The 26539-nt window shown below is 35.3% G+C and overlaps 1 protein-coding gene across 1 annotated transcript; it reads right to left on the bottom strand.

Annotated features, from left to right (window-relative positions):
• Positions 1-403: 403 nt before the first annotated feature.
• Positions 404-5437, bottom strand: LOC145601128 (alpha/beta hydrolase domain-containing protein VTE7-like). Its single transcript, XM_081657072.1, has 10 exons — positions 5142-5437; positions 3778-3872; positions 3598-3695; positions 3419-3468; positions 3120-3215; positions 2899-2988; positions 2546-2638; positions 2358-2453; positions 1177-1242; positions 404-796 (listed from the first exon to the last, which is right to left on the bottom strand). The coding sequence occupies exons 1-10, from the start codon at positions 5316-5318 to the stop codon at positions 653-655; spliced, it is 1005 nt and encodes a 334-aa protein (XP_081513198.1). The 5' UTR covers positions 5319-5437; the 3' UTR covers positions 404-652.
• Positions 5438-26539: the final 21102 nt, after the last annotated feature.

Genomic DNA, 26539 nt, shown 5'->3' on the forward strand with positions numbered 1-26539 from the left:
TTTTAAAATTGAGCATTTTGTCTTCCAACTTCATTATTTTGGAGTGACAATTGACAAAGACAGACTCCTAGTCTCCTTTTCGACCATACAAATGGTTTTCTTTGACACCGATAATCAAAGCCATTAAGTCAAATGATTAAATGATGATTAGGCAACACTGAAACTCTGATATTTCTTGATCTACAAAGCTGGGAAGTTAATATCATAAAAATGATAACCGAATTCCAAACCATACATTAAACTGGATGAAGGGCCACGATAGCACTCGAAGAGCAAGATGCATTGTTTACGAAAGGGCAAGCAGGCAAGGAGCTAAGGCAGATTATGATGGAGACAGAATGCTGATTTTTTAAAGAGTAATGGAGGAGGAAGAACCAAAAGTACAAGTAAATAAACCCAAACATAGTAAAAAGAAATTGATTTCTTATAGAAGAGCTTTACACAAGACAAAGATAAGAGCATACATTATCTATATTTGTATACAACAAATCTATACCACTCCAATCAATCACCCGCTATAATTTGGAACGAGGGAGGGGGGGGGGGTGTATAAGTTAAGGTTGGAAAAGGGCAAACCATTGGGTCTTTAGATCATGAACGAGAACTGGACTTTCCCGAAAAGGACAATGTCACAAGAACACGCCCACATAAATCAAACTCTTGACAATGTATCACTGTTCTGTTGAGCAAATTTGATGATTAAGTCGGCAACTGAGCTGGGTTTTTCTACATGAGGGATATGGCCACAATCTGGTATTGGACGCAATTTTGCATCTTGCAGCTCACCGTGCAGTTTCTGCAAGTTATTCACAATTTTTCAAATATTTGTCAGAATCATCATTAGTTTCATGTATATGAAAGATGACATCTATTTAATTAGCTGCTACAAAACCAAACAAAGGACAAGAAATTAAGTAATGCAACACTTTTGCAATTCATCTACTTCCATTAGATACAGGTACGGATGCACATACAAAATAATTGGTTTATAGAAGTCACTCCAAAAGAGTTCTGAAGAGGCAGAGAGGTGGGAGTTATTCAAGGGACAAACCAAATGGATACACATATAAATGAACCTCATTCTATAAAATTCACATACTAATAATCATCTCAACATATTTGGAATAGCAGCTGACTTGCAAGTATGTAACTATAAGATATACATGACATGCTCACCAATGCTAGCTTGTAGCTGATGATCTTGTCATCCTCGCCCCATATTATAAGTGTCTGCTGCTTAACCTGTCAAAGCGAGTTATAGAAGCGAGATTGTAAAAAAAAATTATAAGTTGTAGCGTTCCATGTCCTTAATATTACAACCTATCATCAATCATCCTTTCTGACAAAACTACAGTAACAATAGCTAAATGCACATAATTAAAACAACAGATACAGGTTCACGTGGTTTTTTTTTTTTGGATGGGAAACACAACCATTTTATTAAAAGCTCAAAGAGTCGAGCAACAAAGCATTACAAGCAGCATTAGGAAGTTCCTTAATCCAGACCATCATTTCGTTGTGCTCTCTACAAAGGTGGGCAAGACAGTGCGCCACACCATTACCCTTCCTATCCACATGAGCATACTCAATAGAAATACAAGAGGAGGCTAATTGCAAAACATCATTAACAATCAGGCCAAAAGGTTCATGTAGTTTTAGAAAGGGAGCTCAAGGTATTTATGTCAACTTGGTTGCATCATGGGCTCATGTCATCCTAGGAAAATAAAGCGGCTAAAATTTCTCATCTTGTAAACGTGATCTTAACCAATAAAATAAAATGACTACTCCAGCTAAGCTGTAGGACATAATACATGCCTACTATAAAGAAATAGCATTGGTTTATTGGCCTCTTCCAAATCAATTAAAAATCAATTTGGCAGTTCTTATCACATCACATTCTAACAGGATTAGCACCCACACCAGAGCAACAATTTGAAGTTCAAATTTTTTTTGTCCACCAAATAGAAACTTCTATATTCAGATATTTTACACCAGAATGACAATCTAAGAGGCAAACATGTAATTTATTCCACTGAAGGAGTTAATTCATCTGCATGCCATTAGTTCAACACCTTTCAACTGCATGAGACAAACAACACTCCCCCTCCCTCCCCGGCTTCCCCGGTTAATTGTAATTTAGTTATGTCAGAGGCACAATGAAGACAGTTTATCCTACAGAAACTGTACTCATATTACTTCACTTGTGCCATATTCTGATTTAGCATTTTCAAATAGGAATATATTCAAACAATAGATCAGTCAACTTCCCAAAGAACTTTTTAAAAAGCATGTAGAGCAATGTAACTCAATACTACAGTTAGTTTGTGAAGCCATAAAAACAAGCATCTTTCACATACCTGTTTTATTAGGGAAACAACATTATAACCTCCACTTGTCATGAAAGCAACAGCTGCATCCTCCCACCAAGGGAATAGGCAATGCAAACGACCAATCTGTTCAATCACATAATATCAAAATAATTTGAACCCCAAAAGACCCCATCAATTAAAAGAGTCTAAACTAAAGTGTACACGAGGATTCTTACATTCATCCAGTCCACGCTGGTACTGAAGGATACATCATTAAAGGCTATACGATTTACGTAAAGTCGTAGGGGCACACTTTTCAGTAAAGCAACCTATTCAAACAAAATATTAAGACAATTGCATTATTGTATTATACTTGGGAAGTATTTAGCCAACCGAAAAAGTATGGACGTTTAAAGTGGCCTATAATAAAATCTGAAACTGTGAAACTTTAAAAGAAAAGAAACAAAAGATCTTAGTATACATAAATACAAAAGAAGATAAATAATATATTGATGTGTGTTGGAGGAAGGGGTTCCAATTGTGTGTGTGTGTGTTGGGGGAAGGACATTCTATTAGGATTAGCACTCACACCAGCATAAGCAAATAGACGGGGAAGGTTGGCCATTTCCCCAGTACCTTCCGTGTATACACTTGCATCAATTAAAATCAGTTTGCTGACCTGATGCATTAGAAGAAAAAACGAGTAAAATCCCAATTGTAGCCATGTATTATTATAAATTATACTATATAAGCAAATTAACTCCAAGCTGTGAAGACGTAAATTTGTGATGGAGGTGCAGAAATACTTACAGCTTCTGGATGGTTAACTGCAAGGTCAATTGCAACAGCAGCCCCAAGACTTGGTCCAACAAGTATCATGGGTCTTTTGATGTAGGATTTCCAAAACTGTGACAGGCAAGTGACACAAAGAGTTCACAGAGGAATGACAATTTGAAAGTAGCCTCCATACAGGAGAAAAATGTGGAAACCAACAATTCTATTAATAATGAATAACTTGAGACACTCAGCGACATTGTTCACATTCTTCTCCCTTTAAAAAGAAACAGAGAACAGCAAAAAACAAATTAAGATAAAGAAGGTCCTACTACCTGGTATAAATGATTGCGCTTGGATACTACATCACAACGTGGAAGCCTTTCTAATACCCAAAAAAAAAAATGAAAATAAAGAAGATAACATACTCAAAGGAGGAAGAGGAGAAGTATGAAGAGAAGAGTAACAAGAGCTTCCAAAACTGTATGTGTACAAAGCAAAAGCAATGACATACCTAAGTCAGAAAAACCCCAACCAAGAACGTCAAAGGCCCAGCTCTCCAAGCCAGCCTCCTCGAGTAATGGGTATGTGTATCTCCATTCTAAACAAGAACTGAAGAATCAATGCAATGAACTATGGAGAAGCTATGGCAAACTGCTTCCAAATCAAAAGTCTGGGGAAAAATAATGATTACCTATCAAAACCATGAAGGAGAACAATTGGATCAGTCTCTCCTTGCATCATTGGCCTTACACAACTACTCATGATTGAAGTGTTTGAAGAAGTCAACTGAAACAACATCAAGGTTGCACTAGTTAGTAGATGGACATCGATATAAGATTTGCGAGTGATCATGTCAGCTGATGGATTATTCCAAAAAAATTCACTTAAATTTCTAACATAGTTTGTTGTTATTTATATAATAAAGGAGCCTAAATCCTTCTAAGTTGCAAGAAATGTACACCAGGCTATAGCAAGAGTAAATCTTTAACTCGACACAAGCTATCCTTTCTCCTTTCTATTCAAAAAGTTGTCAATACACAACTTTCAGTTTTATAAAGCAAATATATCTGGGTCATAAACATAGTATGGTTCTCAATGCCTTGGTACCATAGGGTATTATCACCAATACGCTTTCCAGCACTAGGAAACTCACTATATAGAACATAACTTAATCACTATATCAGAGAAGGTCAAATTAGTCAAGAACACTCCACAGTAAGCATAAATAAGGAGGTGGAAGCTCTAGAGTCTAAAATATTGGCTTTCCTCTTATCCTATTTCAGATGTCAATTAGGTCCAAACTATTAACACATTTTGAAAGTGGAATATCTGCTATATCTCTATGATGTATTATTATCCACCTTATTTCTTTCCTAATCTATCTAGGATTAAAATCGATATGTTTTGCCTATTGCCACCAAGCGAGTATCAATGACATCCTCAAAATATTTAGAATGACAGGAAACCGAAATCTAGATATATGGGCTGTACATTAAGAAGTCATTACATATAACATAATACTATGGTCAAAGTTAATATATGAACACCGAAAAAAGTCCAAAGTATCAATTATTCTGGGATGGAGGGAATATATTAATATGCAGTACTCCTAATCGGATTGTAGGAAAGAACTCCTCTTTTACTCCCATCCAGGAAATCACTTCTTTGAAAGCCTTATCGTGCCTCGAATCCAAATTAACCACTCTATTCTACTATAATCCTCACTTCTCATCATCTCCTAAGCAAGCAGTCAAGTGCTAATGGTATAATTGTTGTATAAGAAACAAAACACCACATTAATACTTTGAAAAATTATGTATGCAAGGTGGGGTTGATTCAAGGTTAAGTATATCAAGCAAGTTAGTTCAAAAATCAGCAACATACACTATTTGTTCATCAAAATTAAACATTAACTTTACAAGCATGAATTAATACTACAGAAAGTAGTGCATTCAACAATTGAAGTGAAATTGAAATAAAATTGTAAAATTGCAACCAAAAAAAAAAAAAAAAACTCCATTAAAACAGCAAAGAAATGGGGATTAAAAGACGAACCTGAACAGGTAACCTCTCAATTCTTTGAGCCAAATTCCGAGCAAATGAATCTTTGATATTTTCAACTTGTTTGGGTAAAAATGAAGGAAACCCATTTGCGCAAACCTTAAAATTTCTCCTAAAATTCAAAGGTTTTGCTGAAAATGGAGAACAGTAGGTTGGTGTTAGAGTTAACATTGGGTGATCACCGGCACCGGCGTCAAATGGTGGGCTGAAAATAACTGAAATTGAAGATGAGTAGTGGCTAACGGATATGAGTTAGCCAAGTGGTAAGGTTTACCCCGTAATCCCGTATTCTATTCTTTCAACTTTATACGGGGGTAGCAAGAACGTTCATACTCGTATTATACTGCTTGTTTTGGCGTGGCCAGCCACACCGTGTAGCAAACTGACATATACGTAGTACTAAATATTAACCGTATTATTCTTGACCGACTGAGTAGCTACTGCATGATTGACTAATCTTTGATTGACCGATCGAGTAACCCAAATTACATTTGTGTTCATATTATTTGCAACATTTGTAAAATAAATTAATTGTTTTACTCCTTATTTGTAACAAATATTTTCATTTTTTTTTTAACTTGTTATTTCTCTTTTATCTCTCTTCTCATTGCATGCATCTCTATCTTTCTCTCTTCATTTACCACTCACAATTCACAAACAAATTTTGTCTATGAGTTTGTGTAACTTTTCAAAGTTGATAAGACGAAAGTGAGGTACTTGTAGTATTATGTTACATCACCCATATTGACTAGGGTGATTGTCCGAGCAATGATAAATCAATCTTTAATTTGAGGATTAAGAACTTATTTATTTATTTATTTATGAAGAGGAGAAAGATTTATTAACTATGAGAGTTTTTTGACAAATTGACAAATACTTAGTTCATATTTAATTAGCTACAACAGTTAACTTTTAGGAAAAATTACTCGGAAAAGTCCCACCTTTGAGGCGTCCGCCCAAATTAATCCCATCTTTGAGTTATTTATAAATAATCCGACCTTTCAATTCACTCAAAATGGTCCTGAGTGACCATTAATTAGTTAAAGAGGTAAATTTTTTTTATTAAATTTAGTTTACATGTGTCACAACTTGACTTGTCCAAAATTAAAAAAATAATATTTAGCTATAATTATATGAAATAAACAAATAATAAACAAATTATTTGAAGCTCTTAAGCCTTGTTTGTGGACCAAACTCTCCTCCTCCTTGTTCGGGTTGCCCAAACCCATTTCAAATTATCTCAAAATTTAACATTTCAGCCTTTTGAACAGCCAGAACTATTTTCGCTAATCCATGTTTGTCGGAAGGCACAAATAAAGCTAAAAGGTCTGTCACGAATGCTGAAGCTGATGTTAATATACATTCTGTAGCATCATATGATATTAGTGATACTCCAGAAGACAGCCACATAGTGTGACCAATTCACATAAGCACATATAAGACAATTAATTAAGTAATTGGGGGTTATAGTGATGAGTAAATGAGGTTACCTTAACGTATGTAGATTATTTAAATAAGAAAAAGAGGTTACTTTTTTTTAAATAAGTGGATTTATTCTTTCATTTTTTAAAACAAAAAAATAGAGGTTACTCAAATGAACAAAGTGATTACTTATTTCTAAATTAATCGATTTCACTCGTATAATAAATTTGGATTACTTATATAGACAACATAGGGTTACTCTTATGAATAAATGATATTACTCATATTACTTTTACTCCATCTGTTTTTAAATACTTGCTCTATTTCTCTTGTGCCGATGCTAATTTTTTATTAATTATATCTTTAATTATCAATAAGCATAAATTCTAATAATTAAAAATTAATAATCTATTCATTGAGATGATTCTAACAAGTACCCACAGGAGTACATTTTTTTCTTATGTATAAATCACAAACATTAGTCAAAGCTAAGGGCCTGTTCACATTTACTTAAATTTAGTTCAGTTCAGTTCAGTATAGCTCCAATCAGTTCAGTTCAGTTCCAATCAGTTCAGTTCAGTTCAGTTCAGCTCTTAATTTTCCTCTCACATAAAATATTCATTTCAGCTCAATTCAGTTCAGTTCAGTTCCAATCAGTTCAGTTTAGCTCCAATCAATTCAGTTCAGTTCAGTTCAGCTCAATTCATTAAATATGAACAGGCCCTAAGTATGATACATGAAAAGTGTAAAAAATAGAAATGGAGCAAGGATTTAAAAACGGAGATTAATGTGGCTACACCGTGTGACTTGCCACATACAAAACTTACCACCCGGGTGTAAAATCGGTTTTTTTATTTTATTTTTATTATATATATGTATATGTATATATATATATATGTTAAATATTTTACCAATAGAAAGATGTTGGAGAGTAAGAGAAGTAAAGAAGTAAAAGTAGTGTAGTAGTATTACTCCGGTTATTTTTTTGCTTGTGTAGTTCACAATAGTGAACTTGCCTTTTATAGGCAAATTTTCTTATTAAAATATTTTGCATGATTGTACTTTGTTACAAATTATTGTACTAGTTTACATGCTCATGTGAACTTCACTTGTAATTTTTCTCAACACTCCCCCTTGAATGTTCACATGAAATGGGGTGTAAGTTGCCTTATTAAAAACCTTGCTAGGTAAAAACCCTATGGATAAAAACCATAGCTAGGGAAAAAGAGTACAACGATATTATTGTATTATATGCTTTGGTGTACTGCCTCGTTAAAAACCTTGTCAGGAAAAACCCAGTGGGATAAAAACCTGATCGAAGGGAAAAAGAGTGCAGTACATATAATACTCCCCCTGATCTCAGCATAGTTCACGAAGATGTCGCATTCCGATTTTGTGAACTAACTGCTCAAATTTCTTCGAAGGAAGTGATTTGGTGAACAGGTCGGCAAGATTTTCACAAGACTGAATTTGCTGGATATTTATTTCCTCGTCCTTTTGCAGATCATGTGTGAAGAACAGTTTTGGAGCAATATGTTTCGTTTTATCTCCCTTAATATATCCTTCAGTTACTTGAGCGATACATGCTGTATTGTCTTCAAAGATGATGGTTGGGTCTTCTGTTATTGTGTTCATTCCACACTCCTTTTGGATATTACTGATCATCGACCTCAGCCACACACATTCCCGTCCTGCTTCATAGAGGGCTATCAACTCTGCATGATTTGATGATGTCGCGGTCAATGTCTGCTTTGTTGATTTCCATGATATTGCAGTGCCGCCATAAGTGAACACATATCCATTTTGTGACTTGGCATTTTGAGGATCTGATAAGTATCCAGCGTCTGCATACCCAATGAGAGCAGCATCTTGTTTTGGTTGGTAATATAAACCAAGATCTTGTGTCCCTCGTAGGTACCGGAGTAAGTGTCGAACTCCCTTCCAATGCCTATATGTTGGTGCATTGCTGTGCCTAGCTAACAAATTCACAGAGAAAGCTATGTCGGGTCTAGTATTGTTAGCTAAGTACATTAAGGCTCCAATTGCACTTAAGTATGGTACTTCTGGACCCAGAATCTCTTCATTTTCTTCTCGGGGTCTGAATGGATCATTTTTCATATTCAAAGAACGAACAACCATTGGGAAGTTGGTTGGAGTTGCTTTGTCCATGAAGAATCGTTTCAAAACTCTTTCTGTATAGTTTGATTGATGGACAAAAATACCATGACTCAAGTGCTCAATTTGCAGTCCAAGGCAAAATTTAGTTTTTCCAAGGTCTTTCATCTCAAATTCTTTCATCAAGTATTTTGCAGTTTTTTCGAGTTCATTTGGGGTTCCGATGATATTTAAATCATCAACATAAACTGCAATGATAGCGAATCCTGATTGTGATCGCTTTATGAAAACACAGGGACTAACTTGGTTGTTTTTGAATCCTTCTCTCATAAGATATTCACTCAGACGGTTGTACCACATCCTTCCAGATTGCTTCAATCCATAAAGTGACCTTTTTAATTTTATGGAAAGCAGTTGCTAGGCTTGTGATTTTCTGGTAGTTTTAGTCCTTCGGGGACTTTCATGTAAATGTCCGTATCGAGTGATCCATACAAATACGCAGTCACTACATCCATTAATCGCATTTGTAGTCCTTTTGTGACTGTCAAACTTACCAGAAATCTTAATGTAGTTGCATCAACCACTGGAGAATATGTTTCTTCATAATCAATCCCTGAAATTTGAGAAAATCCTTGGGCTACAAGTCTTGCCTTGTATCGAACTATTTCATTTTTCTCATTACGTTTTCTCACAAATACCCATTTGTATCCAACGGGTTTTACACCTGCTGGTGTAAGGGTTATTTTTCCAAAAACTTCTCGTTTTTCAAGTGACTTTAACTCAGCCAGCATTGCCTCCTTCCACTTTGGCCAATCACTCCTACGTCGACATTCTTCTACAGTTCTAGGTTCAACATCATTTTCATCAGACACTATGTCGATTGCGATGGAATTTGCAAATATTTCATTAACGATAACATCCTTTCTATTCCACTGAGTCTTTGTAGAGACGTAATTCATTGAAATTTCATTGTTATCGATGTTTTGAACATCTTGTTCATTCCCCGTAGGGTTGTCTTCTTGTTCGTCCCCTTTTGGATTATCATCATTTTCTTTACTTTCATCCACATTTGGTCTTTCTTGACCTTCTGACGGGGGAACATCATTAGTCTCATTTCCTATTCCATCCAATCTTTTCAATTTTCTTGGCTTAGAATCTTTTGAACCAAGTGGTCTTCCACGCTTTCTGCGTGCCTGAGATTCATTTTCTATGGCCTTATTACCAGTTGGGATTTCAATACGTGCAGGGGCATTTTCTGCTGGTATATGTGATTTTGTCACCTTCTTTGTGTCTACAAATGCATCAGGCAATTGATTTGCAACACTTTGTAAATGAACAATTTTCTTGACTTCTTGTTCACACATATTTGTTCGTGGATCTAACATCAACAGTTGTGTTGCATTCCAAATAAGTTCAATTTCTTTCTTACGTGGGTCCACTTTCTCTCCCCCTAAGACTGGGAATACTGTTTCATTAAAGTGACAATCCGCAAATCTAGCCGTAAATAAGTCACCAGTCAGTGGTTCAAGATATTTAATTATAGAAGGGGATTCAAACCCGACATAAATTCCCAGTCTTCTTTGTGGACCCATTTTCGTTCGTTGGGGTGGAGCAATGGGAACATATACAGCACAACCAAAGATTTTTAGATGTGAGATACTTGGTTCTCGACCACAAACAAGCTGTAGTGGTGAGAATTTATGATAAGCTGTAGGTCTCAATCTAATTAGCGCTGCTGCATGTATTATAGCATGTCCCCAAGCAGATGGTGGCAATCTTGACCTCATTAATAATGGTCTTGCAATCATTTGTAATCTCTTAATTAGTGATTCAGCCAGACCATTTTGTGTATGAACATGAGCTACTGGGTGTTCGACATCAATTCCAATTGACATACAATAATCATTAAATGTTTGGGATGTAAATTCCCCAGCATTGTCAAGTCTTATTCTCTTTATTGTATGATCTGGGAATTGTGCTCTTAATTTGATGATTTGGGCAAGTAATTTTGCAAAGGCAACATTTCTACTTGAAAAGTAGACTAACATGTGACCATCGTGTAGAAGCATCAATTAAAACCATGAAATATCGAAATGGTCCACATGCTGGATTAATTGGCCCACATATATCTCCCTGAATTCTTTCCAAGAATTTTGGAGATTCAGTAGCAATTTTGCTCATGGATGGCCTTATTATTAATTTGCCAAGTGAACATGCAGAGCATGTTAATTCATCTGATCGGGGAATTTTGACATTTCTTATTGAATGTCCAACTGAATGTGCTATTATTCTTTGCATCATCCCAGTTGCTGGATGTCCCAAACGATCATGCCATAAGATAATCAAATGTTTGTCATCTAACTTCTGGTTAGATACCATATTGATTTCCACGGGTCGTATGTTTATACGATATAACCCCGAAGAGTATGCTGGCAATTTCTCATATATATGTTTCTTGCCATGTTTTTCTGCCGTGAGACATATATACTCTTTTTGATCTGTCATCATTGTTTCTAGATGATAGCCATTTTGGCGTACGTCTTTAAAGCTTATGAGATTTCTTCGAGATTTACTCGAATATAAAGCATTATTGATTATTAATTTTGTTCCATTTGGAAGCATTATACAAGCCTTTCCAGATCCTTCAATTAATTTAGCTGACCCGGAAATAGTGTTCACATTTGCTTGAAACAACTTTAGTTGTGAAAAATAATTTCTATCCTTTAAAATAGTGTGCGTTGTTCCACTGTCCAAAAGACATTGATATTCGGAACTAACTTCAGGTAGATCCATATCTTCATAAAATAAATTTGAGATTAGTTTAGAATAATATTATACAATCTTTTATTGATGATAGTGACTAAAAGTACATGACTAGAAATTTAAAATACAGAACATAAAGAAAATACATTAAAACATAGCATATGTTACATTAGTAGATGAGAAACCTAAGCATTGTTGTTTTCTCCAAGAATGAAATCATTTCCAATTTCAGCATTATCCATGAAATAATCGGATACATCAAGGCTGGGACAAGGAGCATTTTCCTCATGAACATAATTTGCTTCTGCATTTTTCTCTTTGCCCTTTACAGAAGCCTGGTAAAGATCTACCAAATGTTTGGCTGTACGACAAGTACGTCCCCAATGTCCTGTCATGCCACATCTGTAACATGTGTCTTTTCCTTTCGAAGGAGTTTGTTTGTGGCTTCCAGATGACTGCCCCTTCTGTTTTTCAAAATTTTTGAAATTACTGTTTCTTAGAAAATTGTTTCTACCACGACCACGGCCGCGTCCGCGATAATTTCCACGGCCTCTTCCACGGCCATTGTAATTTCCACGTCCACCTCTTCTTGTAGCATTTGACTCGGGTGGATAGGAATTTGTTGCATTTGTCTCATGATGAGTGGCCAAAGACCCAGTTGGTCTCAGGTTATGATTTTTCAACAAAAGTTCACTATTTTGTTCCGCAACAAGCAATACACTCATTAATTCATTGAACCTTTTAAAACCTCTTTCACGGTACTGTTCTTGCAACAGTATATTGCTTGCATGAAAGGTAGTGAGTGTTTTTTCAATCATCTGTTCATCCGAAACTGGATGATCACAGTATCTCAATATAGACACTATCTCATGTATGGTTGAATTATAATCAATTACAGATTTGAAATCCTGGAACCGTAAATTTGTCCAATCAAATAATGCCTTAGGAAGGAGCACCCTTTTGTGGTGTCCAAATCTTTCATTAAGGCAATCCCATAATTCTTTGGGATCTTCAACCATCATGTACTCAGTTTTAAGGCCTTCATGTAAATGATGCCTTAACAACACTAAGGCTTTTGCCTTATCTTGTTCAGTAACAGGTTTTGCAACAGTCATTGCAGAAGTGGTAGTATCAGTTGTTTGACCAGAGGGACTTTTATTTTCTTTAACAGTGTGCTCCAAGCCTTGAGCTTTCAAATTCATCATTGCATCCACTTTCCATTCCAGAAATTTCTTTCCAGATAAATCTAAGATGCTGAACTGTCTTTTCATAAGGTCTCCCATTTTAGCTACAACAAATTACGTTATAATTAGTTTATAATAACAAATTATACGTACAACTCACATGTTTAGTTCTTCCATATTTATAGTTAAGTTAATAAGACACGTGATAATTAAATTTAATATAATAATAAACCAGAAATAATATAATCTTTTCTCCCCCTTGGTTTATTATTGTGAGTAATTATATGATTAGACAAAAATTAATCATGTTAGTTGCAAAAAAAAAAAACAAAACGACAACAATAACAGTAGTAACAACAATTATAATGATAACGGTAATATTATACAATGATGATTAATAACAACAAACATAATAAAACAAAAACAAGCTTTTAATATACTAAAACGACAAAATAAGTGAGTTTTACTTATACATAATGACAAAAACTAATATTGCTACTAATAGAACTACAAGCGCCGTAATTAGAAGGAAATATTGTTTTATCTTCCTTAAATCTTCTTCAAAGGTGAAGTTGTGGGTGTTTTGGGTGTTCTGGTTGCCGTCGTCGGGGAACATATCGGAGAAGAAGGGGGTGATAAAATTTTTAGGTGATTTTTTTTTTTTTTGGATAAAAAGTGGGAAGGGATAAGGGATTTGTGGTGAAATTGGGGGAAAAATCCGCCTTTTATAGAGGTAGGTTTATCCGTTACTGTTTTGTACAACTGTAAATATATCATTTAATAGTCTAATGTACTGGCATAAAATTATGGTCCATATATATATATTTATAACTGTAAAAGGTTATCACACTGGGAATGCAAGCCATAGTGGTCCGAGAGCCCTAATATCTATAAAAGATCATGGGTTCGAAAACGGAAAGAAACACAAAAAGTATATAAAAGTGAAAAAAAAATAAGTATAAAAGGCTGCATCTTTTTGTTAATCTAGTTAATAATATGCATGCAAAGTTACTACTTAGCAATTATAATAACTAAGATCAAAAATTTACGTAAAATGAGTATGTAATATCAACATGAATCAAACAAAGAAACATCAACATGAATAAAACAAAAGATGATAGTAATGAATTCACAAGTAAGAGAACTTTCACTGTTGTTTTTGAGGTATATATAATACATTAAATGTTTGAGTTTCTGGTATAGAGGATCCCAAATATGGGCAACTATAGAGCATACTCCTCGAAACATTTAGAAGTAGATAGTATTATTTGTTATAATTTTTAGAAGTAGGTATAAATATACCTGACTGGAAACTGGTGCTGATAACGTGTTAAATATTTTACCAATAGAAAGATGTTGGAGAGTAAGAGAAGTAAAGAAGTAAAAGTAGTGTAGTAGTATTACTCCGGTTATTTTTTTGCTTGTGTAGTTCACAATAGTGAACTTGCCTTTTATAGGCAAATTTTCTTATTAAAATATTTTGCATGATTGTACTTTGTTACAAATTATTGTACTAGTTTACATGCTCATGTGAACTTCACTTGTAATTTTTCTCAACAATATATATATATATATATATATATATATATATATATATATTTTTTTTTTTAAACTAAATTTCCTTTTAATTTATTTTTTTTGTTTTTTTTTTTCTTGCCTTTTTTTTAATAAAAAAAAAAAAAAAAAAAAAAATTCCTGAATCAAACGTTGAGGGGAAAGGCACCTTAAAATCAAATAGCGTACTATACATATCTTGTTCAACAATTAAGAAGCATCCTGTTTTTAAATAAACGGTACAATAGTTCACCTACAACTCCCACTCCACAAAATCCAAGAATCCTCAAAATTCAAAAACATTTGTAAAACGGTAAAACCTAGAAATTCAAAAAAGTGCAAAAAAAAAAAACCCTCTAAACCCAGAATCCTAAATCTCTCTCTTTTCTAGTTCTTCCCCAATTTCTCACTATTAAGTACCTAATCACTACGTTGTAGTATTCAATTGAATACTCATTTGAAGATGGCAGGAAACCCACCTCCTAATCTTGAGCAGTTGGCAGAGACCTTTCGGCAGAGACAGCGGGGTCTATTGGAGGCACTTGTCGCGTGGGAGAGAAGGGTTCAGGTCGCGGAAGGGAAATTACAGCTACTCAACGCCATTCTGGAGTCGTCGCAAGAACCCAACATCGCAAATCTTGACAATGTCGAGAATGATTTTCTTCGTCTGAACGACGCCCACCTAAGGGAAATGCATCTTGAAAGGCATGAATACGGCGATACCCACGTTAAGACGCGAATTCGAACGATGTTTTTGATGGAGATACGGAAGGCGACAGTGCTTGATGTAGTGGATTTAGCAACCGCTCGCTGGGCTAGAAGGCTCGTACACGAATACAATTGGGGTGGGACGTTCCGTTTGCGCTATCCAGACGATACGATCGTGGCGGTTATAGACCAGATTCACAAGGAAGTGCAAGGCTTGCAATTTGAAGACCCAATCATCGAGTAAAGTTGTACGGTACCCTAATTCTTTGTCAAGGTTATACTAGACAGTAGGCCCTACAATACGGTATAGACTTTAATTTCTAGATTCAGAAAGTTACAGTAATTTTTGTAATTAGTAATTCTTTTTAGTCATGCTGTGGGAAGAGAGGGAGAATAGGAGCATGAGAAGTGGGAATCTCTAGTTGTGGAGATCTATAATACTCATGGACTTTTGTTTAATTACTTCGTCATAAGTACAAGATGTGATGTGTATGTGTGCTTAGATACTATAATACTCATGTTGAATGAGACTTTTGTGTCGCTTGAACTATATTGGTAGTTGATATAAATTCCTAAGTCCCAACATTTATGTGCCACTAATGAGATGACCCAATCGATCTATGCATAGCGTTTTTAAGGATCAGATCATGTACTATTTCATGAAATCTGGGATGGGAATGCCGATCGAGTGTTTGTTATACATATGTTGTTTTACTTAAGTGATTAGGAGGAGCGAAGAATTAAGAATAACATAACCTTGCGTAGTACATTTTGTGTAATCACATGTGTTACTTACATTATATGTAGGTAGTATATGTATATCTCATCTTCATAGGTTGGCGAAGGGGAAGGGGCGCAATTGGGTAGTGTTATGTGAAAGGTTTCAATGTAAGATGGATTCTGTTTCTTGAGTTGTTGGCCATAGGAGAATTACTGCTTGGATTATGATTTTGCTAAATTGGATATGAAGGAATCACGAGTCCATTGATAAAAGGTGGGCTTTGCTTGGGGAACTATGTTTATGGTATTAAATATGCATGATAATAAAACAAATACGGACTACTTATTATTTTGATTATACAGAGTAGTTCATTTCAAATTACTCATTTGCATTCACTTCAATTTAATCAATTCGATTCAGTTTAGTTCAAATTAACGTATTGGTTTGCATAGTGGTTCGCATACATTTAACCTACTGCAACGGTTTAGCAAGCCATATCAATTTTAGAGTATGGAGCATATGACTTTAATTTGTTAGCAGTGTGCTCTGGTTTTTATAATTTATCTCAATTAATGCTCTTATAATATCATGGTAAATCTTACTAACTTAGCTTGATAATATAAGAAGAAAGGAATGAAAAAAAAATGTAGCCTATTATTATATGATGGTCCGATCCTTAGCTTTTGAAGGACGTATATGCATAAATTTAGCATGTTTGTTTTATGGAAAAATTAGAAAATTATATACATAATACTTAGAACTACATATAAAATTCTAAGAGTAAAAAAATAAAATAAATGAATATAACATTCATGACATAAATCTATTATACTCCGTAATAATTGGTTTCAATCTTTCAATGAATACATTACGGGGAAATAGACAATAATCAGATGGAGAAATTAATTGATAGTTTACAACAAGAGCTCATGTTGCATTTAACTATTGTAGTGCAATGACAATCAATCAAATGCTTTTGGCTTTAAATTGTTTGGCATACACAACACAATTTACATAAATTTTCCATATTGACCTGAAGAAGACCAAGCTTAATAGCTTATGTTATATTGCTAGGTAGCTGCTGACCAAGTATTCTATTACTTGGATATACTACGACGCATATATCATCATACCATTTGATAGTTGTGATGTCAACAATTGCATACGTAATATTACATCTATTTTAATATTAAAGTAACCTTCAAAATGTTTATAAAAAGACTATATTGATCTCTCTCAAGTAAACCTTAATCATGATGAAAATAAAGGTTTTGTTAATGTAGAAGATAATTAGATATTGCTCATGAAAGAGTGTTAGTTGAGACGAACTCTACAAGAGGGGGGGGTGAATTGTAGGTGAGTTCCTAGTGACTATTTTTCGAATTATAAAACATAACAAAACAGAATAAAACAGGAACTTGTAAAGCACACAGTATTTTACGAGGAAACCTTCTAGTGCCCAACTAGAAGTAAAACCTCGACCCTACCTTAGGGATTTCAAACACAAACCACTTCACTATAATAGGGCAAACACCAAGTTACAACCTACTATAATAAAAACTATACTCTCAAGTTCCTAAAAGAACTCTCTGCAGAACAGCACCCTGTTCTACCCTGTCTAAGTACCACACTTAAACTCACTCGTACTCCCCAAGTACAAATCTTCCCCTTCTCACCAGAAGCTAACACAATAAACAAGATTAACAAAATACTTACTACCCAATTAACCCAAACCAGATACAAATAATAAACACCTAGTATATGATAGGCAAGCTATGCATGAAACCCGAAACTAATATGACAAGTTTATAAGCTTGGAAAACTTACACAATTTAAGCTCTGTAATTCTTCACGCATAAAACTCACAAAAACCAAAACTCATTTCAACCTCTACTATTTATACAAGCAAGACTCGTATAGAAAGTAGGTTTTCAAAAAGATAAATAAGTTAAACTTAACTTATCTTAAAACACGGTTTTAAGTAAATCTTTGTGAAGAAAATCTTTTCAGAAAATAAGATAGAAATAATTAGTTAAAAAGCATAATATCTTTTTAACAAACAGATTTAGGAAATTAGTTTTTAAGTTAAAAATCTTTTTCGAATTCTATCTTTTTATATTTTCCGGATTTAATTAATTTGCCAGGCTATCTTGTCACGCTTCTAATAAATTCCATGCATATCCTACTTAACATATTTAACAATAAATCTAGAAGATAAAATCTTAACTAAACTATTGCTGTGCTGCGCTCTTGATCTGGTAGGATTACTTGGGCTCCACGTTTTACTAAGTTCCTCCAAAGAACTTAGTCCTTCATCTTCAGGTTCCTGTTAGGGAACGTTCCTGTTAGGGAACTTAGCTCCTGTGAGGGAACTCTTCTTCTTATTGAAAAACTTTCTGAATAAAGAACTTCTTCAAGGCTTCCTAGCATCAGCTACTTCTTCAATCTCCAAGATCAATTTCACCTAGGCTAGACAAACACTTGAGAAACCTTTATTAGATGAGTTTGCTTCAGTTTAAGTTCCTCATCATCAAAACCTTTATACATCAACAATTTCCCCCTTTTTGATGATGACAAACTTAAGCAAACTCTTTGAGAAAGTTAAAACAAATAGAAGGACGTATTTTTGGATTTTTGAATAAAAGACAGAAAATAAACACAGACGGAAAATAAACACACAACTCAACTAAAACAAAAACTAAAACACAGAAATAACTAAGACAGAAAGTAAACTAAACTATAAGCCTCATATCAGAAGAAAGTTTCTGATACTTTCTCAACTGGAAACCCAGAACAACTTCAGCCTCCATGTTTGCTTCTTCTTTTCCCCCTTTTGGTATTATCAAAAAGTCCTGATTTTTCAAGTTTATTAAGCATCTACCTACAGCCCCACAAGCAATTCATCGAGTGTGGGAAACTGAAGGCAGCGCTGCTAACTTCCCTTAGGCAAATTCCACTCTCCTGTTTAAGCATTCATAACAAACAATTGCATATATGTACAGGCAGTTCCAAAAGCATTCATTAAAACCAAAAATTAACATCCTGCTAAAATTATTACAACCCAAAATATATTTAAACATTTTAAAACAAAAGAAAATGTTCATGACTGCTAAGAAGTTAAGATAGGCTATTTTAAGAAAGCTTAAAAGGAATTAGGATAGGCTAGGTCTGCAATAGGTCTAGGATCTGCTTGTTGTCTTCCTTCTGCTGTGCAACCAGAGCTTCCAACCGTTGCTCAAGACTTCCCAGCTTCTGTTTGAACTTCTTCTCTTGTTCCTTCAGAGCCTTGTCCTGTGCCTGCACTGATTTCTTCAGTTCTTTTAGTGCCTTCCCCTGCTCCTGCACTTGTTTCTCCAATTTTTGAAGCTGAACCTTTCCAGCAGACTCCTTAACTTGGATTTCAACCCTCTCCATCCTTTCCACCAGCTCAGCCACTTGCCCTTCAATCACCTTTTCATCAGTATCTAGCTCTAAGGGCTCCTCCATGCTGGTCTTAGGCAGAGAGCTTGCAGATAGCCTCCTGCTCTTACTGACAGGTTTGTCACTCACTTCCTTTTGCTTTCTCTTCCCTGTTGACTTTTCAACCTTCTCTTCTTCCTTCTCAAACCTTTGAATCTTTCCCTGAACAACCTCCAAACTTAAACCAGCCAGAGTGTTCCCATTAATCACATTTTCTGGCTTCTCCTCCAAACCAACATATTTACCTTTGAGCTTAACACCCAAACTCTCAAAAACTGTTGACAGAATAGCACCATAACCAACTTTTGTTCCACTTGGAACACAATGAGCTAAATGCTGATACATAAGTGATGGAAAATTAATTTTAATTCTCTTTGACAGACAGAAAATAACTGCCATGTCCATCAAACAAGCCTCACCCTTCTTGGCAACTCTTGGCAAGATGGTTTTCTTAACAAGATTGAATAGCAGTTTGTTCAAGGGACTAAGATCATTATGACTCATAACATTCTTCCCCCTTTTTCCTCCTAGGGCTTCAACTATGTCACCACTTAAGTAATTTCCGACTTTAACACTAGACTTACCCTTAATGTAAGTCTCATACCCTTCCATAGGTGTTCTCAGAATTTTGCTTAGGGTTTCCACATTTAGCTCGATATTAATTTTTCCTATTTTGCTTGTTATAATTCCCAATTTTGCATCAAAATTTTCACAGAATTCAGTCATGGCACTTGGATACATCAAATTATTAGAAACTTTGACCAACAGATACTCCCAGCCTTGGAACTTAATTAAATCTATAAAATCAAGAAACCTAGCACTCCTACACCAATCTAAATCAATACGATGACCAACAACATACCTATCAGATTGCAGTTCAAGCTCAGCTTGATCGATTTCTTCCTCCTCCTCTGATTTTTCTTTTTCCGAGTCTTCCTCTTCCAAATTTCGAGCGAACTCCTCAACTTCCTCAATGTGATCCTCCAAAGACTTTTCTTGACTCTTCTTTGCCTTCCATTCTCTCAATTTGTCAAGAACTGACTTGGTGATGTTTTCCATTTGTTCGGGGTTAGGGTTTTGCATGGTTGAAGAAGGTGGGTTTATGATTTGAGTTTCGGAGTTTGAGGCAATCGGAAGTGATGAAACTTCCTCTTGTTCAGAGGTTTGGTTGTTTTGGGAATTTTCAGATGAGCTTAGTGAGGTGATTATGGCCATGGTTTTCTTCTTCAGTGATGTAGAATAGTGTAGAAGGATTTTTCACAGTGGAGTAAATGTTTTTGACAGCGAAGTGATGGAAAGTGGTTGTGGGTGGCTTTTATAATTAATGAAGCGGTGTAAGGAAGTTAATGGGTTTACTGAGCAGTCATTAATTGAACAAATTCAATTAATTTTCCAAAATCAAAACACGCAAGATGTATTTACCAAAAGTAATTTATTTCCAAATTCATTTAACTTTCAAAGCAAGATCACTGTTCACAAATACGCAATTGGAACACGCTTTCTACACATATACACTGTACATTACTACTAGCAAAATTAATTGAATGTTTTAATGAACTTACCTTCAGTAATTAACAACGGTGACACTTCAGCTGTGTTTATCACACCAAAGTTGTGATAAATGCTCTTTTTCCTTTATTTACATTATTTTTGACTCTGCCATATCTTGGAACTTCAGAGGCTAGTACTTCAGCTTGATCATCCCAAGTTCCAGTCTCAATTTCTCAAACCTTTCTCTGTTCAAGGGCTTGGTTAGAATATCTTCAATTTGATTTTCAGTTTGGCAAAATTCTAACTTAATATTCCCTTGCTCCACATTATCTTTTAGAAAGTGATGCCTAATGTGGATATGTTTTACCTTAGAGTGTTGAACTGGATCTTTAGAAATACATATAGCACTTGTGTTATCACAGTAAATAGGTACACATTTAAAAATACTACCAAAATCTCTAACCTGTTGTTTTATTCATAGAACTTGTGAACAGCAAGCAGCTGTTGCCACATACTCAGCTTCAGCTGTTGATAAAGCAACTGTGTTTTGCTTCTTGGAACCCCAAGAAACTAAACAAGGTCCTAAAAATTGTACCATACCTGAAGTGCTTTTCCTATTTACCAAATCACCTGCATAGTCAGCGTCAGTAAAATTATTTAAATCAAAAGAATCACTTCTAGGATAGAAGAGACTCAAATCATCAGTTCCTTTCAAGTATCTAAGGATTCTTTTTACTGCTGTAAGGTGAGACTCCTTTGGATTTGCTTGGAACCTGGCACACAGACCTACACTAAAAGATATGTCAGGTCTACTAGCTGTTAAGTAAAGTAGTGAGCCTATCATACCTCGATACATAGATTGATCTATACAAGTTCTAGATGGATCTTCATCCAATCTAGTAGCAGTTCCCATTGGAGTATTGTTGGTTTTGGCATTTTCCAACTTGTATTTCTTGATCAGTTCCTTAATATATTTTTGCTGATGAATCATAATTCCCTCTTCAGTTTGCTTAATTTGCAAACCAAGAAAGAAATTTAATTCTCCAGTCATGCTCATTTCAAATTCTCCACTCATAAGGTCAGCAAAGTACTTGCACAAAGACTCATTAGTTGCACCAAATAAAATATCATCAACATAAATTTGTACAACTAGGATATCAGTTCCATTTGACTTTAAAAACAAAGTTTTATCAATTTTACCACGTTTAAATCCATTAGCCAAAAGGAACTTTGATAACCTTTCATACCATGCTCTAGGAGCTTGCTTAAGCCCATATAGAGCCTTGTCAAGCTTATAGACATGGTTTGGGAACTCTGGATTTTCAAATCCAGGAGGCTGTTCCACATAGACTTCTTCATTTAGATATCCATTTAAGAATGCACATTTTACATCCATCTGGTACAGCCTAAATCCCATATAAGCAGCAAAAGCAATAAGTAAACGAATAGCTTCTAACCTGGCTACTGGAGCAAATGTTTCTTCATAGTCTATTCCTTCTTGCTGATTGAAACCCTGTAAAACTAGTCTTGCTTTGTTCCTGACAATAATACCATGTTCATCTAGTTTGTTTCTGAACACCCATTTTAGTCCAATTGACTTTTTGTCTTTTGGTCTAGGTTCCAGATGCCAAACTTTATTTCTTTCAAATTCATTCAGTTTAGCCTGCATAGCATTAATCCAGTCAGCGTCAGTTAAAGCCTCAACATAGTTTTTAGGTTCCATAGAAGAGAGGAATGCATTGAATGCACAGAAGTTTCTAAGCTGAGATCTGGTTTGAGTTCCTTTGGTTATATCACTCATGATTGCATCTACTGGATGAGATTTCTGATGTTTCCAGGGCCTTGGAGTGAAATCTTTGATTGGATACAATCTTTCTTCATTATTGTTGACTGGTTCTTCTGTACGAACTCCATTCTGGATCTCAGGTTGAACTTCCTCAGGAGTTTCCACTTGATGTTCTTCATTATGATTTTCATTTGGTTCTTGATGTGGAGTTCCTGGTGCATTCTCCAATTCTGGTTCTGCATTTGCTTCAGGGTTCGTTACTTCAGCAGTTTCCACTTGCTGCTTCTGCAGTGATGCTGGTTCCTCATCTGGATTCTGCTTGCGCACAAGTCCAATCTCAAAATCATCATCACAATCCTGTACATCAATCAATTGTTCAGTTTCATCAAATATAATATGTACAGACTCCTCAACACACATAGTCCTTTTATTATAGACTCTGTAGGCTTTACTATTTGAAGCATATCCTAGGAATACAGCCTCATCACTTCGTTCATCAAACTTTCCCAAGTTCCTCTTACCATTATTATGGACAAAACATTTACAACCAAAAGATCTAAAGTAAGAAATATTAGGTTTTCTCCCTTTCATCAGTTCATAAGGAGTTTTGTTAGTGATGGCTCTAACAGATACTCTATTGAGTATATAACATGCTGTGTTTACTGCTTCAGCCCAGAAGTTCCTAGGCAGTCTGCTTGATATCAGCATTGTTCTTGCCATGTCTTCAAGACTCCTATTCTTGCGTTCCACCACTCCATTTTGTTGTGGAGTTCTTGGGGCAGAGAAGTTGTGGTCCATACCATACTCATTACAGAATTCATCAAATTTGGAGTTTTCAAATTCCGTTCCATGATCTGATCTTAGATGTATCAAGTTATTTCCTGTCCTTCTCTGTTCTTTCTTTACAAAAGCAATAAACTCATCAAACATTTCATCCTTGCTTACAAGAAAGAAAACCCAAGTGAACCTAGAAAAATCATCAACAATAACCATTACATATTTCTTACCACTTCTGCTTTGGATTCTCATTGGACCACAGAGATCCATATGAATGAGTTCCAAAGGCCTTTTGGTACTTACCATCTTTTTGGACTTGAAGGAAATTCGAGTCTGTTTTCCTTTAGCACAAGCTTCACACACTTTGTCATACAAAAACTTAATGCAAGGAAGTCCTTCCACTAAGTTCTTAGATCTTAATTTATCAAGTAAAGAAAAGCTTGCATGGCCAAATCTTTTGTGCCATAGAAGAGGATCATCCTCAATAACACTAAGACATGTTAAACTGCTATTAGGAACCTCGTTGAGATCCACAACATATGTGTTCCCTTTTCGAGTTCCTTCTAAAATAATGTTCCCAGTGTCATTGTGGATGATTCTACACTTATTAGAAGTAAAGCTAACAGAGTTACCTTTGTCACAAAATTGTGAAATACTTAACAGGTTGTGTTTGAGACCCTCGACTAAGAATACATTTTCAATAGCATGGGAACGTGACCTTCCTATTTTACCAATAGCAATTATATCTCCTTTCATGTTATCACCAAAGGTCACGGTTCCTCCATAGTAGGCATCCAGTGAGAGAAATCTAGTTTTATCTCCAGTCATGTGCTTAGAACAACCACTGTCGAGGTACCAAGTGTTGTTCCCCCTCACTGGAACCTGCAAGAAGAATTAAACGTTAGTCAGGAACCCAGGTTTCCTTGGGTTCCTGTGCAACAGAAGTTGATTCATTTTTCTTAACCCAGACTTGTTCTACATGTTTGACATTCTTCTGAGTGCATTTTTCTTTCTTAGGACATTTAACCTGCTTATGTCCAGTATTACCACAGAAATAACAAACAATACTACTGGGCAAATCAACATACTTCTTTTCTTTCTGGAACTTCTTCTTATAGCCTAAGCCTTCAGTTCTCTTGGTCTGAGCTTTAGTGATCCAGTCAGGAACTCTATACTCTATTGGCTGTTTACCTTTCCTAACTCTCTCAAGTTCCCCCTCAAGACGTGCTTTATCCGTTTTTAGATCTTCCAAATCATATTTTAATTTTTCAAAATTTGGATATTCCGTAAGTGGAGGAACTTCAGAGTTAGGAGTATCTACACTGAGCTTTAGTAAAGATAATTCCACATTTAGAAGTATATTATCATGTTTCAGGTTTTCTACAGTCTCTTTTAAAATTTTATTATCATCAAACAGACTAAAAAACCTATATTGAATATCAAACTTCATGTTATCAACCCACTCACTGTTCTCTTTGTAAGTTTCTAAAGCTTTATCACTTTGCTGTTTGGATCTATATAATTCCTTTATATCTTCCTGAATTTCCAAAACAACATTTATTAGATTCTCTTTAGACAGATGTTTCAAATTATTGTAAGAGTACCATACCTCAGATTCTAGCTCCTTCAGTTTGGCAGCTTCATCAGTTTTTGCCATCAAACACAGATGAGCCGTTTCTTCTAAAGGTTGGTCCTCCTCTTCCTCTGAATCTGTATCTCCCCAGGCAGCTAACATGGCTTTCTTGACATTGTCCTTGGTGAAGTAAGGCTTGTAGACTCTTGACTCTTTGGATTGCTCCTTGCCTTTAGTCTTTCCTTTCTCTCCATCCTGAACAGGACAATCTTTGATAAAGTGATCCTTTGATCCACATTTAAAGCACGTTGTGTTTCTGGAACTTGTAAACTTTTTGTTCCTATCAAACTTCCTATTGTTCATCATTTTCTTAAACTTCCTGACTAGCATAGCCATCTCTTCCTCATCAACTTCTGATTCTTCAGAGTCTTGAGCCTTGAGTGCCAAACTCTTATTTCTTGAATTTTCAGTGTTGGAACTCAGATGAAGTTCATGAGTCATCAATGATCCAGCTAGTTGTTCCATGTTGAATTTTGTGAAATCCTTAGCTTCCTGCATGGCAGTCACCTTGGATCTCCATCGTTCATCTTGTGGAAGGCTTCTTAGAATTTTCCTAGCCTGTTCATCAATAGGAATATGTCTGCCAAGGGAGTTCAGTTCATTAATTATATCATTGAATCTAGTAAACATTTCCTCTATGGTTTCCTTAGATTGCATTTCAAACCTTTCATATCTAGACATTAATAAATCAATTTTGGAACGTTTTACCTCATTGGTACCTTCATGAGTTACCTGTAGCAAATCCCATATCTGTTTAGCAGACTTGCACCCCATGATACGATTATGTTCATGAGGTACAAGTCCACAGTGTAAATACTTTATTGCTAAAGCATTCAATTCAAGTTTTTGATAATCTTCCTTATCATAATCAGAAATGGGTTTAGACACTACCTCATGTTTGTCATTGGTTTGAGTTATTTCAAAATCACCAGTTTCAATAACACGCCAAACCTGGTAATTTTCAGCCTTGATGAAGATCTCCATCCTGTTCTTCCAGTATGCATAGAACTTACCATTGAACATAGGTGGACGTTGGGTTGAGTACCCTTCTTCTAGTTTCTCCTTGTAATTCATCTCTCCAGGAACTTACTCAGCAAAGTTTTCTGCAAACACTTGAGAACCTTGCTCTGATACCAATTGTTAGTTGAGACGAACTCTACAAGAGGGGGGGTGAATTGTAGGTGAGTTCCTAGTGACTATTTTTCGAATTATAAACATAACAAAACAGAATAAAACAGGAACTTGTAAAGCACACAGTATTTTACGAGGAAACCTTCTAGTGCCCAACTAGAAGTAAAACCTCGACCCTACCTTAGGGATTTCAAACACAAACCACTTCACTATAATAGGGCAAACACCAAGTTACAACTTACTATAATAAAAACTATACTCTCAAGTTCCTAAAAGAACTCTCTGCAGAACAGCACCCTGTTCTACCCTGTCTAAGTACCACACTTAAACTCACTCGTACTCCCCAAGTACAAATCTTCCCCTTCTCACCAGAAGCTAACACAATAAACAAGATTAACAAAATACTTACTACCCAATTAACCCAAACCAGATACAAATAATAAACACCTAGTATATGATAGGCAAGCTATGCATGAAACCCGAAACTAATATGACAAGTTTATAAGCTTGGAAAACTTACACAATTTAAGCTCTGTAATTCTTCACGCATAAAACTCACAAAAACCAAAACTCATTTCAACCTCTACTATTTATACAAGCAAGACTCGTATAGAAAGTAGGTTTTCAAAAAGATAAATAAGTTAAACT

This window comes from Chenopodium album, chromosome 21, assembly GCF_948465745.1.
Source record: "Chenopodium album chromosome 21, dcCheAlbu1.1, whole genome shotgun sequence".
In the NCBI taxonomy this organism is placed as follows: Eukaryota; Viridiplantae; Streptophyta; class Magnoliopsida; order Caryophyllales; family Amaranthaceae; genus Chenopodium; species Chenopodium album.

What these genes read in the sequence shown, in the direction of transcription:
- LOC145601128 (XM_081657072.1), bottom strand. Translation starts at nt 5,318, where the DNA reads ATGTTAACTCTAACACCAACCTACTGTTCTCCATTTTCAGCAAAACCT. An exon ending in TTGTTTCCCTAATAAAACAG is followed by an intron (nt 1,243 to 2,357) that starts GTATGTGAAAGA and finishes TCGCTTTGACAG; the next exon opens with GTTAAGCAGCAGACACTTAT. An exon ending in TCAGCTACAAGCTAGCATTG is followed by an intron (nt 797 to 1,176) that starts GTGAGCATGTCA and finishes AATAACTTGCAG; the next exon opens with AAACTGCACGGTGAGCTGCA.